The 13,642-nt window shown below is 59.2% G+C and overlaps 1 protein-coding gene across 1 annotated transcript in view; it reads left to right on the top strand.

Moving 5' to 3' along the window:
• FIBCD1 (fibrinogen C domain containing 1) overlaps positions 1-12,856 on the top strand; it is a 32,956-nt gene extending 20,100 nt beyond the window's left edge. Inside the window, exons 6-8 of the mRNA XM_057499139.1 lie at positions 4,572-4,668; positions 9,111-9,290; positions 9,865-12,856. Coding sequence (XP_057355122.1) covers positions 4,572-4,668; positions 9,111-9,290; positions 9,865-10,124 — 537 coding nt within the window. The 3' untranslated portion in view covers positions 10,125-12,856. The remainder of the gene's footprint in view (positions 1-4,571; positions 4,669-9,110; positions 9,291-9,864) is intronic.
• The last annotated feature ends 786 nt before the right edge of the window (positions 12,857-13,642 follow it).

The raw sequence follows: 13,642 nt of genomic DNA, 5'->3' as shown, positions 1-13,642 counted from the left end.
CCAGCTCTCGGGCCTCATCTCCTCTGACAACCTACCAAGACCCTGCCCAGTGCAGTTCAGCTGAGCATCTCCTCCAGGAAGCTCTCCCTGACCACCCTCCCAGCCACCCAGCAGATGGCTCCTCCTCCTCTGAGCTCAAAGCAAATGTAACCACAGGTGTCACCGTTGTGGAATGCTGGGTATCAGCCAGTACATTCACCTGTCACCAAATCCTCGTGGGCAGGGGCTGTTATAATCCCTGTTGTACAGAGGAGGAAACAGGCATGAAGCTGGAAGGCACGTGCCAGGTTGGGAGCTGCTCTGCCCCAGGACTGCTGGTTGTGCGGCTACCTCTCCTGGGGCTGTGAGCTCTGTGGGGGCCAGAGTCACCACAGGGAACCAGGCATACCCCACGGGGCCTGGTGAGGCAGCCCTTTCGTTTTGCAGGAGAGAAGCCAACACTCAAATGGTCACCCAGCCTGCCGGCTGGAGTCCAGATAGAACTTGGGTCTTCTGGGTGCAGGCCACTTGCTGGGGCTGGCCTGGTCCAGCTATGATGAGGGCCAAGTGGGCTCACAGGTGCGGGGAGGCACTGTCCACCCGCTCAGCCATGGGGCGCCCCTTGGCCACCCTCAGTCTTTGTGTGCAATCAGTGTCCCCCTTTTGTCCTCAGTGGGTCCTAGCACCCCAGCCTTGACACACCCCCACTCTGCAATCACCCCACCTCTCCAAACCTTAGTCTTTTCCTGTCAAATGGGATGTGAACCCTTCCCTCCCAGGCTGTGGGAGGAGGCTTGCTGCTCTTGAAGGCCCGGACCAGTGCTGGGGGACCACAGAGCCAGGCTCAGGGGCTCAGGATGAGGACCCCAGACTCCTGGCACTATGGCAGACAAGGAGCAGGTAGACAGGGCCCGCCTGAGGGAGGGTCCCCTGTGGGGACGGCCTGGAGCCTGTCTGGCAGACACGGGACAGTCAGCCGCCCTGCTGCTCTCCCCCTCCTGCCGCCTCCCCACGTGCTCTTGCTTCTTCCTTTGAAACGGAGGCACCATCTGCAGGACCATGTGGGCCCCGCGCTCCCCTGGCAGAGCCTCCCTGCGCAGCACTTGGAAGATGTGCCTGGCGCCAGGCAGCTGGCTTTTGAGAATCCGCACCAAGAAAACACGCGCTGTGTGTCCCCCAACTGGGGTCCTGCCCGAGAGGCCACGGGGCAGGAGGCTTTTTACACCAATCACTCTGCATCTGGAACCCAAGGGAGCTGCCCCAAGCAGGACTGATAAATATTTTAGCCCCCAAATTATTTTGTTTCCTTACCTTTTTTCCCTGTTTTGCCCAAGTGGGATTTGTGTTCTATGAGCCGGGTGAAAGGAGGGGAAGTGGGCGCATCCATCCACTGCTGGCTTCCCTTCGTATCTTCCTGTCTGGCTGAGCCTTGCTCTGTAATTGAAGGCCTTCTGCTTGGTGACATCCTGCCATCCGGTGTCCCTGAAGTCCAGCTGGTTTCCAGAAACCTGAAGCCACAGCTGCCGTTCACCCTGGGCCTCTGACGTACTCCTGGGAACCTGGGAGAAACAGCGTTGGTCTGTGGCCTCACTCACACTTGGAACTTGCTGGCCAGGCTGCTCTGTAATCAGCTTGAGGGCATTTTGAATCAGATCCCAGGCAGTGCCCAGCACGCTTGACCGCTCGGTGTCTGAACCAAGCAATAAGAATAAACCGCGGCAAAGGCCAGCACCGTCCAGAGCAGCGTTTCTCAAATTGCAGGTCGTGATCTGTGGGGAGGTGGCAAAATCAACCTAATGGGTTGTGATTGACATTGTTTTTTAAATCAAATAGTGTGGAATACAGTAGACAAGATAGAAAATTTTAGAGCACATCCATCTTAATAAGGACAAGCGTCATTTCAGGAAGCTTTTGTTTCAGATGTGAACACCTGTGTGTATACAATATAAACTGCATTCCCCTGGGTCCTGGTCAAAAAGGCTAATGGCTACTTCCGCAAAGCCACATCATGGCTGCGTCTTGGCCCTTCCAGGGGTGGGTCATGATTCATTACCACCCTAGTTAAAATGCCCATGTTGCAAATAATTACTGAGGCTTCTAAGCTGGTGTGGATTCAAATCACCTCATTGGGAACGTCTGCCACACCCAGTTGACTACAGCGTGCCTTCCTGGGCAGAGTGAGCTATCCCTGGAGGGCAGTGGGGAAGGGGGCCGAGGGCTGGGGGCTTGAGGTCAGCTCTTGGCATCAGAGGCCTGCTCAGGAGACAAGGAGGCACACCCAGGTTTGGGATGCCCTGGTCAGCAGCAACTCAGAATGTGGACATGGGAGGTAAAATACTGGCCTTCACGTGTCCTGCCAGGCCTCAGGCTGCGGGCATGAGATGTGGGTCAGGCTGCCCACTCCACTGCTCACAGCCACCTGACCTCTGACCTATGTCCAAACTTCTGTGTTCGGTTACAAGGAGGGGGACCAGGGGACACAGAACTTAGGATCCTGGAGTTGGGGTAAAGATTTGGCAAATAATGCAGGCGCTTAGCAAGGATGCTTCACCCCTGAGCATTTGCTGGGCTTGGCTCTCAACGCCAGCCAGCCTTGGGCACTCTGCCTGCCCATCTCAGTTTCCATGGTTCATGCCCTGCCCGTGCCTGGAAGCCTGGCAGCCCGCTTTCTACTTCATGATAGTAGAACCAGTAAAAATAATAACACTGATGGCAATAATAATAATGCCAGCTGCTCTGCCATCTATCCCTCGCTGAGGCCCTGGGAAGCAGGCCTTGTCCATGGGGAGGAGAGTGAGGCCCAGAGGGGAGAGATGACTTTCCCAGGCCCATGGTGGGTAAGGGCCCAGAACCCCGCCTTCCTCGAGGGCCACCCTGGAGTCCCTCCTGAGGCCAGCTTTGCTGGGCATAACTCATTCTCTCCCCGCCCCTCAGATCTGTCCTGCTTCCCACCTGATGGGGGTCCCTGAGCCCAGGCCCCTCCTGTGTTCCTCTGCCCCAAGGGCCCTGACTCAGTTTCCCCAGCCAGCACCTGGTGGAGGTACTCCATGGAACATGTGAATGAACAAAGAAGGCTTGGGGTGGGCCCTGGGGCTCAGGGAGGAGCCGTCGGTCTGGAAGGAAGAGCAGCGTGTGGCCTGGCTGGGGGAGAGCTGGGCCCGCGCCTGACGCTGTCCTCCCCCAGCTTGTGTGCACCCACTGTGTGCCAGCCCTGAGCTTGCTCTCGGTTGGCTGCCACAGCCTGTGGGTTGGGATGGGGGGCGGGGAGGTTGCCCTTATGATCCCTATTTTCCCTATTTTAGATGGGGAGACTGAGGCCCAGAGGGTGGAGTCACAGGCCAGCATGACAAGTGGCATAGCCAGAACCCGAGCCCAGGCCAGGCACCCCGTCCCCTCCTCCAGCCCCTCCAGCTCCCCTCCTCCGGCAGAAACGGGCTTCTGCTGTGGAAGCCTTCCGGGCAGCGGCATCAGGCTTTCAGAGGGCGTGTGCTCAGGGCCCCCGGTCTGCCGTCAGTGCCATCCTCCACCACGGCCCAGCTCCCACTCAGCCTGACTGAATTTCCTGCCAGTCCCTTCTGAGGACTAACCCGTCTCTGGGCCAGGCCGGGTCTGAGGTAGTGGAGCAAAAAACAGAGGTGTCATCTCCCTCCCGCTCCCTGACGCCAGAGCGCCCGCCGTGACAGACGGTTCCCCAGGGACCGACGCAGAGCAGCTGCTGCTCTGCTCGCAGGCAGACTGGGTCCACGCACACCTGGGCAGCTCCGGGTGACTGAAATCAGGCTGCTTAGTAATGAAACCGGCAGCCCGCTGGCGCCGTGGCCAGGTCTCTGACGCCTCGGTCTCGGGCACAGATGGCAGCGTGGGGCTGCTGCCTCGGCAAATGCGCAAGGAAAAGGCCTGTTAGACAAAAAGGGTGCGGGGAGGGGCGGCCGAGCAGGGCCGTCAGCAGGTCTCGTAAACACTCAAGGCAGCTCTGGCCTGGACCAGCAGGGTACTTATTTCAAAGCAATTTAACCGATGGGATTCTGGCTCCCAACTCAAGAATTAAAAGGAAGAACAGAGGCCCCTAGGCTGTCACCGTGCCGAGTCCCACCCAGCCAGCTGTGGGCTCCTGGGCCTCCCCTGAGAAGCGGCTGGGGCTCTGGTTTCCTAAGGCCCCCTGCCCCCCATCCCCTGCCCTACCCTGGTGGGGGTGCCGGAGCCCTGGAGGCTGAGCCTGGGCCGGGTGTGGTCTTGGTGTTTCAAAACTGGAGAAGGTGTTTTTGTTCAGTTTTGTTTTGACCTGAGAAAAGATATCAGGACCCAGGCCCATCCCTCTTATTTGACCAGTGGGGAAACTGAGGCCCAAGCCACGGTGGGACCAGTCCAGGGTCCCACAGAGAGGCAGCAGCGGTGTGTCCAGCCCGCCCGGGTCCATCATGAACCCTTTCTGAAGGGACGTTTCAGAGCCCTGGGGGCACTCGGCCGGTCCCACCTCGGGCCACAGGCTCCTGGCCTGCAGCCACTGAGGGAAACGGGAGGCAGGGGACAGACCCAGGGGCTGGGGGTTCTGGGGGTCAGCGCCAGCTCCCCACCCTCACCTCTCTCCGCAGGTGTTCCAGCGCCGGGAGGACGGCTCTGTGAACTTCTTCCGCGGCTGGGAGGCGTACCGGGACGGCTTCGGCAAGCTCACGGGGGAGCACTGGTTAGGTGAGAGCCCCTGGCGTCCCCTGCGGCAGCCCGCTCTCTCCCTGGACCAACCAGACTCAGAGAGCCGCTGTCCCCAGAGGGATGGCCATCCAGTCCCCCTGGCCTTGGTGCCCCTGAGTCAGCTCACAGGTGCTGCCTGGAAGGTGAGCGGTGCATTCGGGGGATGAGGTCCGTGAGCAGGATACAAAGGACCCGCGGCCACTGTAAGCAGGTCCCCTGGAGATGCAGGCTCTTCCTGCTGGACGCCCCGGGGCCCAGGTGCTGTCCTGGGTCAAATGAGCTGTGGGGCAGGGGCAGGTCTAGGTACTGGGAAGGCCAGGGCAACCCCCAAACTACCCCATCCTTGGGGGTCAGCAATGCCCGATGCTGTGCTCTGGACTCCAAGGGCACAACTCCCCTAAGAGCAGCCAGTCCACGCTCCCGGCGTGGCGCCTGATATGGCGCGCCCACCGGCTCCTGGTGCGGCTGCATATTCCCTACAGCTGGCCCGCGGTCCACACCTGCAGCCAAGGTAGGGCTCAAAAAGCTTATATTCGTATTATTATCATCATTACTATTATTTACTTACTATTTATCTTAAAATTCTCTCAGTGTTTTAAATTTTGAATTATCTTACATAATTTCTAAAGAATGACGTCCATAAAAGCCACAGGTCTGAGGTCCTGTATGTACATGGGGGAGAGCTGTGGCTTGAGGTGAGTTTTTAGGGTCTGGGGTTTTTTTTGAGATTGAATCCACTGTTTTATAGGGCAGATTTAGTGGCTGTTAATACGTTCACGGTTGTGCAGCTACCAGCACTATCCAGTCCCAGAGCAGGCTCCCCACCCCAGAAAGAAACCCCTGGCGCCTGTGAGCCGTCACCCCCATTTACATCTTAACATATATTCAATTAAACACACCGCTTTGGAATGACATGCTCCAGCATTTGGGTGACCCCTCAGGGTGTCCCCGCACCAGCTTCCCCAGGCACGGATATCTGGAACATTCCCCAGCCAGGCTGGAAGCGGCCGGGCAGGAGGCAAGGGAGGTGAGAGAAATGGTGGCAGTTGGTGGCACCGACCGGAGGGCTGAGCACTGGGGTCTGGGCTCCAAGTGAGGGTCAGGGGGACCCCAGTCTGTAAGGACTTTCTACAGAAACACCGGGAGAAGGGGAGGGCTGGGACAGAAGTGGGGTCCAGGTGCCTGCCTGCCCCCCTGAATGCACAGAGGCACCTGGGTTGTAACTTACACTGTCATTTGGTTAATGTTGATCTGCCTCTGACCCAGGATCTGTGAGGGTGGGACCCTCTCCGCCCTGACCTCTGCTGTGTCCCTGGTACCAGGCCAGCACCAGTTTCAGGAGAAGCTAGACACCCCAATGTGGACTTCATGACCATGGTCCCCACTTACTGAGCACTTGTGTGGGGCCAGCCCACTTTACACACTTTGACAGGGACAACTTACGGCCACCCCAGGAGGGTAACATTGCTGCCATCCTCTCCTTCTATGGTTGAGGACACCGAGGCTCACAAAGGGTGGTCACTGGGCACAAATGACACAAGTCACAAGCTAGTGTGTGCATGTGTGTGTGTGTGTGTGTGTGTGTGTTAAGCATGAGCGGGATTCACGCCTGACACCCAGCCAAGCTTTAAGCCAGGCCCTCCACTGAGTGATGGAAGTGGGAGGTTGGGAGAGAAGCTTCTAGGTGGGGAGACCCTTCCCTCACCCCCCCCGCCCAGGTGGGTGTATAAAGATAGGGAGAAAGCGGCCAGTGGGGCCCTGTGCCGCATCACTGCCCACCGTCTTGGAGCAGCGTTGGTGCCTCCGCCACTCGCGGAATCTTAATTGAAATCTATCAGCAGCCACTGAAGGTGCAGGAGGAAGCATTTAAGCGGGGCCTTGATTAGCTCGAGGCAGACGCGGCTCTCTGACGAGAATGTCAACTCGAATCCAGCCCTCGCTCTGCTTTCCCACTCATGCCTGTCACCTTCTTATCCGGTGTTTTGTCTGTTCCTATTGAGTTACGGGAGCTCTTTATATATTAAGGTTATTGATCATTTGCCATATACACATGATGCATATTTACTACCAATTTTTGTCTTTCAGTTTTTTTTTTTGGTAATATCATTGCTTATTTAATAGAAATTAAAATTTTTTATGTGGTCAATCTTTACCAGTCTTTTCCTTTATACCTTTGGGGTTTTTAGGCCCTGCTTTCTTCTCCCAGATTTATAAAAATGTCTACTTTTTAAAATGGAGGCATTAAATTAAATTACTGATATTAAATTAAGTTTAAAAATGCCTTTTTAGTGTTATGTGTTAGGTTCAGATCTTTACCCCATCTGGGGGCCCACTGGGTGACAGTATGAGGTTTTGGGGGTCCACGTGTTTTTTTTCTCCTTTTTAATCCCCCAGCAACCTCTTCCTCACACTCTGATTTGAACTCTGACGGATGATGATGATGGGGTCGGATCTCAGGTCACCTCCCCAGGGCTCAGGGAAGCTGGGGTGTGAGTATCCTGGCAGATCAGCAAGGGCTGGAGAAATGCAGAGGGGAGACAGAGGCGAGCCTGGGAGGGAGGTGGCTCTCATGGGCAGAGGTGCAGATGAGGGGGGGACCCTAGAAGCCCCAGGGTCCCCACCAGCCCTCCCTCAGGGCATCCTGCCCAGGGGCCTCTCATGGGCACTGGGAGAGTGCAGCAGGAACGGTGTGCTAATGCGAGACTCTGGCCATGAGTGAGCATTTGGTGGTGAGGAAAGGAACCTTTCGGCATCTCCACTAGGCTGGTCTCCCTCTTGCCCTATTCCTGGATGGCATTGTTTGTCCTGGGCAAGAACTGAATAGCAAGGAGTCTGGGCAAATCTGCCTGGGTTCAAGTCCCAGCTCTGCTACTTGCCGACTGTGTGACCTGGGCCAACTACTTGACCTCCCTGGGCTCACTTTCCTCCCCTGTAGAACAGGATGGTAATAGCGCCTGCCTCCGTGCACCGAGACAGCAGGGCAAACACCTGGGTAATGTGTGCCGGGCACCAGGCTCTCTTCTCAGAGCTGCACGGAGATTCTTTAATTAAATTGGATTCTTTTGATTCCACTGGATCCATTAGTTCATGTGAAGTGCTCAGAACGGTGCCTGGCATCTGGAAGTGCCATCCAGGTGGTGGCTGTCACTGTTGCTAACCGACTGCCCTTTACGGTTTGTGAAGCCCTGCTGGCCCCTCCCAGCAGCCCCATGAGGCCCACTCCACAGGTGTGCAAGCTTGGGCCCAGGGAGGAGTGGAGAGAGGCTGGGAGGTGGGACCGAATGCTATCAAACCAGGGCCTTGGTGAGGACGGGTGGGTGCAGGCAGACGCTGGGCAGTCTGCTGTGGCTTCTTCTTCGCCCTGGACCTGGAGCACGGAGCTTCCAGCCTTCCCTCTGGGTGGCTGGGGGGCCCACACAGCCTCAGGACCGGGTAGCAGGCCCACGTGGACCCACCCGTTAGGCAAGGAAGGCAGGAGGCAGAGGCTGATGAAATGTCACTTGATGCTGATAACTTGTAAGGCATTTAATTAAATGCCCTCTTAATCAAGAGGTAATCAGACTTGCAGGGAAGCACCTTGAGAGTGTGTGTGTGTGTGTGTGTGCGCGCGTGTATTTGTATATGTGCATGTGTGTGAGGGCGGCGCCAGGATGGGCCCAGGAGAGCTGAGGGGGTGGGGGGAGCAAGCTGGACCATGTGTGTGTGTGAGGGATACCGAACCAGGCCCCGGAGGCAGTAGGAGACTTGGACCCCACCTTCTGCTCACCCACTAAGCCATCATTGTTTGAGGACCTACTGTGTGCTGGGCAACAGCTCAGACGCAGGGATTGGCAATGAACAGGACAGTCATGGTGCTGTCGTGGACCTTCTATGCTGAGGAAGACCAACGAGGAACCAGGCAGCTGGGACAGAATGACAAACACGGATGGGGGGAGCACCACGGTCGGCAGGGCCCTCAACCCTTACAGAAGGTCAGACAGCCTTCCTGAGAGTAGGGAAAGGAGTCCCAGGCAGAGGGAACAGCATGTGCAAAGTCTCAGAGGCCAGGTTCAGGGAAGTGTGTGTGACACCAGATCCCAACTGGCTGAAGCCCAGGCTGTGAGAAAGGATGAGGGTGCCGCCACCCCCCCAGCCCTGAAGATCTCCCAGATTCCTTCTGCCTCCTGCAGTCTTTCCACCAGCTTTCAGCTCAGACATTTGGAAAGCAAAGCCTGGCTTAAAGTGAACAGAGAAAACCAAACATGAAAAACTGTCAGTCCTCAGTTTCCTGCCAAACACAGGCCCGTAGGAGAAAAGCTGCCCAGAGCTGAGAGCACATGTGGCTGGTGGCGGTTGTCCCCTTCTGTCCCCACCCACACGAGCTTAGCTCTTGAGTGTCCTCTGTTCTCTCTGGGGGTCTCAGCTTCCAAGCATCTCACTCCCCCACTTCTCCCCTACTCTAGGGCTCCAGAGGATCCACGCCCTGACCACTCAGGCTGCCTATGAGCTACACGTGGACCTGGAGGACTTTGACAACGGCACGGCCTATGCCCGCTACGGGAGCTTTGGCGTGGGCTTGTTCTCCGTGGACCCCGAGGAAGACGGGTACCCACTCACCGTGGCGGACTACTCAGGCACTGCAGGTAGGGCTGCAGGCACTCCAGGGGGTAAGGACGGGCAGGGGGCAGCCCACCGGCCTGCCCACCTAGGAGCACAAAGGAGGCCCAGGTCAAGTGCTGCCGCCCTCTGGGGTCAGGATCAAGGCTTCTCACTCCACCTTCAAGTCCCACCTGGTACTCATCCCAACAATGTGAAGCCAGCCCGGATTGTTCACCCATTTTGCAAAGTGGGTGGACCTAGATGAGCAAAGTGAGCCCACGGCCAAGATCAGTACCTGGAGTCTGGCCTCAGGGGGCCTCTGCAGGGTGGTGTCTGAATCTCCCCGGGCTGGGATTCCCCTCTTAGGAAGAAGCAAGAAAGCAAGAAAGCAAGAAAGGAGTGGGTAGAAAACTGGGAGGAGGGTTAGCAACCGACCACGTGGACGCAGGGACAGCCACGGGGGCCCCCAGGTGGCGCCAGGGGGGTGTTGGGCAGTTGCGTGCATTGGTGTGTATAGGGGGGCATTCTGCACATGTGTGCATGTACACCCAAGGGTGCGTCGTGCACACAGAGCTGTGCTCGACGGGGGCACACACCTGAATGTGCGTGCCTGTGCAGGGGACTCCCTCCTGAAGCATAGCGGCATGAAGTTCACCACCAAGGACCGCGACAGTGACCACTCGGAGAACAACTGCGCCGCCTTCTACCGTGGCGCCTGGTGGTACCGCAACTGCCACACGTCCAACCTCAACGGGCAGTACCTGCGCGGTGCACACGCCTCCTACGCCGACGGCGTCGAGTGGTCGTCCTGGACCGGCTGGCAGTACTCCCTCAAGTTCTCCGAGATGAAGGTCCGGCCGGTCCGGGAGGACCGCTAGATCGGTGCGCCCCGCCCCGCCCCGCCCGCCCCCAGCCCCGCCCCTGCCCCAGCGTCTGCCTGCCCGCGCGCGTGGTTGACCGCCCTGGCGTCCGGGTGCGCCAGGCCAACCCCGACACTAAGCCCCTCTGGGCGGGTGAGGTTACACGGCACTGTCTCCACTGCCCCAATCTGCGCTGCCGATGAGGGGTGCCCCAAGCCTGACGACCCGGGCCTGCCCGAACTTCAGCTCCTGGGCCAAGTGCCGGCCCTCTTCTGGCCGGGAGTCTGTCATGTGCTCCTGGCAGCCCCTCCGCTTGGCCAGTCCTGCCACCCGGTGCTGCAGGGAACCGAGAAGGGGCAGACGGCACCCTTGGGGCCCTTTGATCAGAGGGAATGTTCAGATCTTTCTGAGTTAGATCTGAGGCCAGCCTCCTCCTACCCTCCCGGCCCCCTCCCTCACTTACACGGTGCCTGGGGATCCCACCCTCCCCCAAGGGCCAGGAGACTGGCTGTGGGCTGGGCAGTCACATCCTGCCATGCCCCCAGGCCAGGCTGGGCATAGCTGCCTGCCAGGGCTCACACCCAGGGTGACAGAGGCCGGTTCCCTGGAGCACCCCCACCCATCCACCGGTGTTCCCCCAGGCCTTGGAGGTCCCCAGTCCCCTTGGCTGCTGTGCCCAGCCTCCTGCCTTCCTGAAGCAGCCAAAGGTCCACCGCATTCGCCTGCCCAAGGGAGGTGGCACAGGACCTGCACCACCAATGGTGGGGCGGGGCCAGTGAGGATCTCATGATTTTCTGGGCTGCAGCAGGGCTTGTACCGCCCCCACCACCAATCTCCAGGGACTGTGGGATCCGGGGGACCTCCTGGGAGCAGGCTTGGAGGGTGGGGGCTGGGCCCAAGCCATCCGTGGCGTTACCCCATCAGCCCAGAGACTGTAGTCTCAGCGGGGAGGCCGCCCCGTGCTGGTGACTCTGGGTGCTGCCACCTCTGTCCAGGGGGAGGAGACCTTACAGGACAAATGGGGGAGACTGAGCTCCACCAGGCACTCACAGACATTATCTCATTGAATCCTCCCAATGCCCAACGTACTTATACTGCTCCCCAACAAGAACTGCAGGTTCCCAAGGTCAGCGGCCAGGCGGGGTGGGGCTGGGACACCAGCTCAACAGACTGGGACTCTGATGCATTTGCCTTCCAATCCAAGCACAGGACTGTTTTTCCAAGTTCCCACTTGTAGGGAGCTGATGAGGGTCCAGGAAGTCAGCCTGGGGGCTGCCCAGTGGCCCCTCCCCTGCCCTGTGGGAGTGCAGGTTGTCCTTACAGGACACTGAGGGCAGCTGAAGACAGGCAAGTGGGGAGCGTGGGGTTCAGCTCTCCCTTCTCCTCCCACCAAAGCCTGTGCTTCAGTAACAATAAGGCAGAGATGGCGGGGGCAGCAGGAGAGGCCCAGAGTGCCACTGACTCGCCATGTGGCCTGCCAGTCTCTTCCAGCCCCACCTGGTGGTCCGTATTCAGCAACATCTCGCTGGTCATCTACTCTGGGCCAACGCCTGTCCTGGGTGCTGGACAAGATGAGTCCCTGCCCTCCTGAAGCTTGAAGCAGAGAAGGCCAAGAAACAGGCAATCAGAGTCCAGTGGTCAAGTGAGGGTGCAGCCCAGGCGCAGGTGGGGCTGGAGCAGGGTCGGGGGAGAGGCATGTAAGATGGCCCACATGACTCAGAGGGCAGCTCCCCTGCTGGCCCCCCGTAGGACCCCGAGTCCTCGTCCCAGGGAGCCCCCTTCTCCCCAGTGGCCCCAGGCTGGAGCAGCTTTTGCTGCCAGCCCTGCAGTGCCAAGCTGTTTAGAAAGTGCCAAGAGCTTTCTGATCTGTCATCAAACAAACTCTTGGTGAGTGTGATGTTAAAGGATCCGCAGATGCGTGCGCATCAGGGCCTGGCCTTGAGCAGACTGCGGGGACGGGTGAGGGGCCTTCAGGAGTGTCCTACAGCCTCGGGACACCTGTTCCCACCAGAGCACCAGCCCCACGCCCAGCCAGGCCTGGCACCACTGGGGCAAGGGGCCAGACCAAATGCTGGCTGAATGGGCATGAAGCCCGTGATGGTGGGCACAGCCAAGACCAGTGACCCTCCTTCCCTAAAGGGCACTCCTTCGAAGCCCACAGCCTGTGTGAATAGCCGGCCTGTGGGATGGGGTGATGGGGTTCTGGGAGATCCAGTGGGGAGGGGCAACTCCACGATCTGAGGGCTGGCAGCCGTATGTGGGTCCTGGGGCTGTGGGCACCACGCCTGCCTCTGCCCCCAGGGGCCTGAGGGCTTGACTGGGGTGCCTGTGGCCTCGCTCTCCCATGTGACCTTACCAAACCCTCTCCCCTTTTCCTCTTTCCCTTGATGAGGCAAGCAAGCCAAGTGGGGGCAGAGGTCCCTACATGGGGGTCTCGAGGCCCCTACTACGCTGCCCCACAGGCTTCTGAAATTCCTCCCCAGCAGCACAGGTAGGTCTGTTGGAAGGGACGGGCCTCATCACTTGCCCCCAAAACCATGGACCCATCTCTGAGTTCAGCGCAAGGCTGCCAGCGGGCCGCCCGGGCTCCTGGGTCCAGAGAATGGATGGACCCTGGGTCTCCACTCTGACGGCCTCAGCGCAGGTGGCTGGGCGCTGAGACAGAACCACAGAGGCCCGACTGTGGTTCCCCTGCAGCTGCATGTAAACAGGTTCATGATGTTCGTCCTGGGGCAGAAGTGGTGTGGCCAGTGCCCATCTCCTCCTGATTGCCCCCCCCCGACCGCCACCCGTCATCCACGCGGGTCTCTGGCTGGGGCTGGAGCCCTGGAAGCTGGGAGCCCGTCCCCCTGGATCCGTAGGATTAGTGAAGCAAGCCCGCAGGAACTGCCAGCTGCATCTGACGCAATGGGGTGGGGGGAGGGGGCTCGCTGTGTCTGTGGACCGGGCGGGGGGTGGGCGGGCAGGGGAACTTGAGAAGGCCTGTCAGCCACAGAGCTCTGTCCTGTGGAGTCTGGGGGCAGCACACCAGCAGGACACATTAGGGGGTGCACCGGACCCACAACAAAGGACACCAGGCTTTGGTCCAAGTGCCCAGGGCCTCCCCAAGGCCTCAGTTTCTCCAGATGCTAGCAGGGAGAGGGCTGTCCACAAAACTCAAGTGGGCCAAGCAGCTGGCAGGACTTGGCAAGCCTGGAGGGCTGGGGCTGGGCCTCGGTGGGATGTTGCAGAGGCGGGAGTGGGGCCCAGCTCCGGGCTGAGGCTGGTCGTGTTAGCCCCACTGCGCAATGGGTATGCACGACTGTCCGCAAAGGTCGGCCAGTGGAGGTCGGGGGCGGACAGGGAAGGAGCTTGAGGGCCAGCTTATTGAGCGTGGACAGGGCACGGCAAGGGGCCGGCCTAGCTGTGTGCGCTGGGCGTCATGTGTTGTGTCTCCAATAAAGTCTCGTGATGACCCAGGCCTCTGCTTCTAGCCCTGCTCAGCACCCCCCAACGTACCATGGGCAGGGCCGACTCCCCCACAGTCTGGGACTGCC

Source organism: Manis pentadactyla, chromosome 3, assembly GCF_030020395.1.
Source record: "Manis pentadactyla isolate mManPen7 chromosome 3, mManPen7.hap1, whole genome shotgun sequence".
In the NCBI taxonomy this organism is placed as follows: Eukaryota; Metazoa; Chordata; class Mammalia; order Pholidota; family Manidae; genus Manis; species Manis pentadactyla.
Note: the sequence above shows the minus strand (reverse complement) of the source record. Positions and strands in the feature narration are given on the sequence as shown.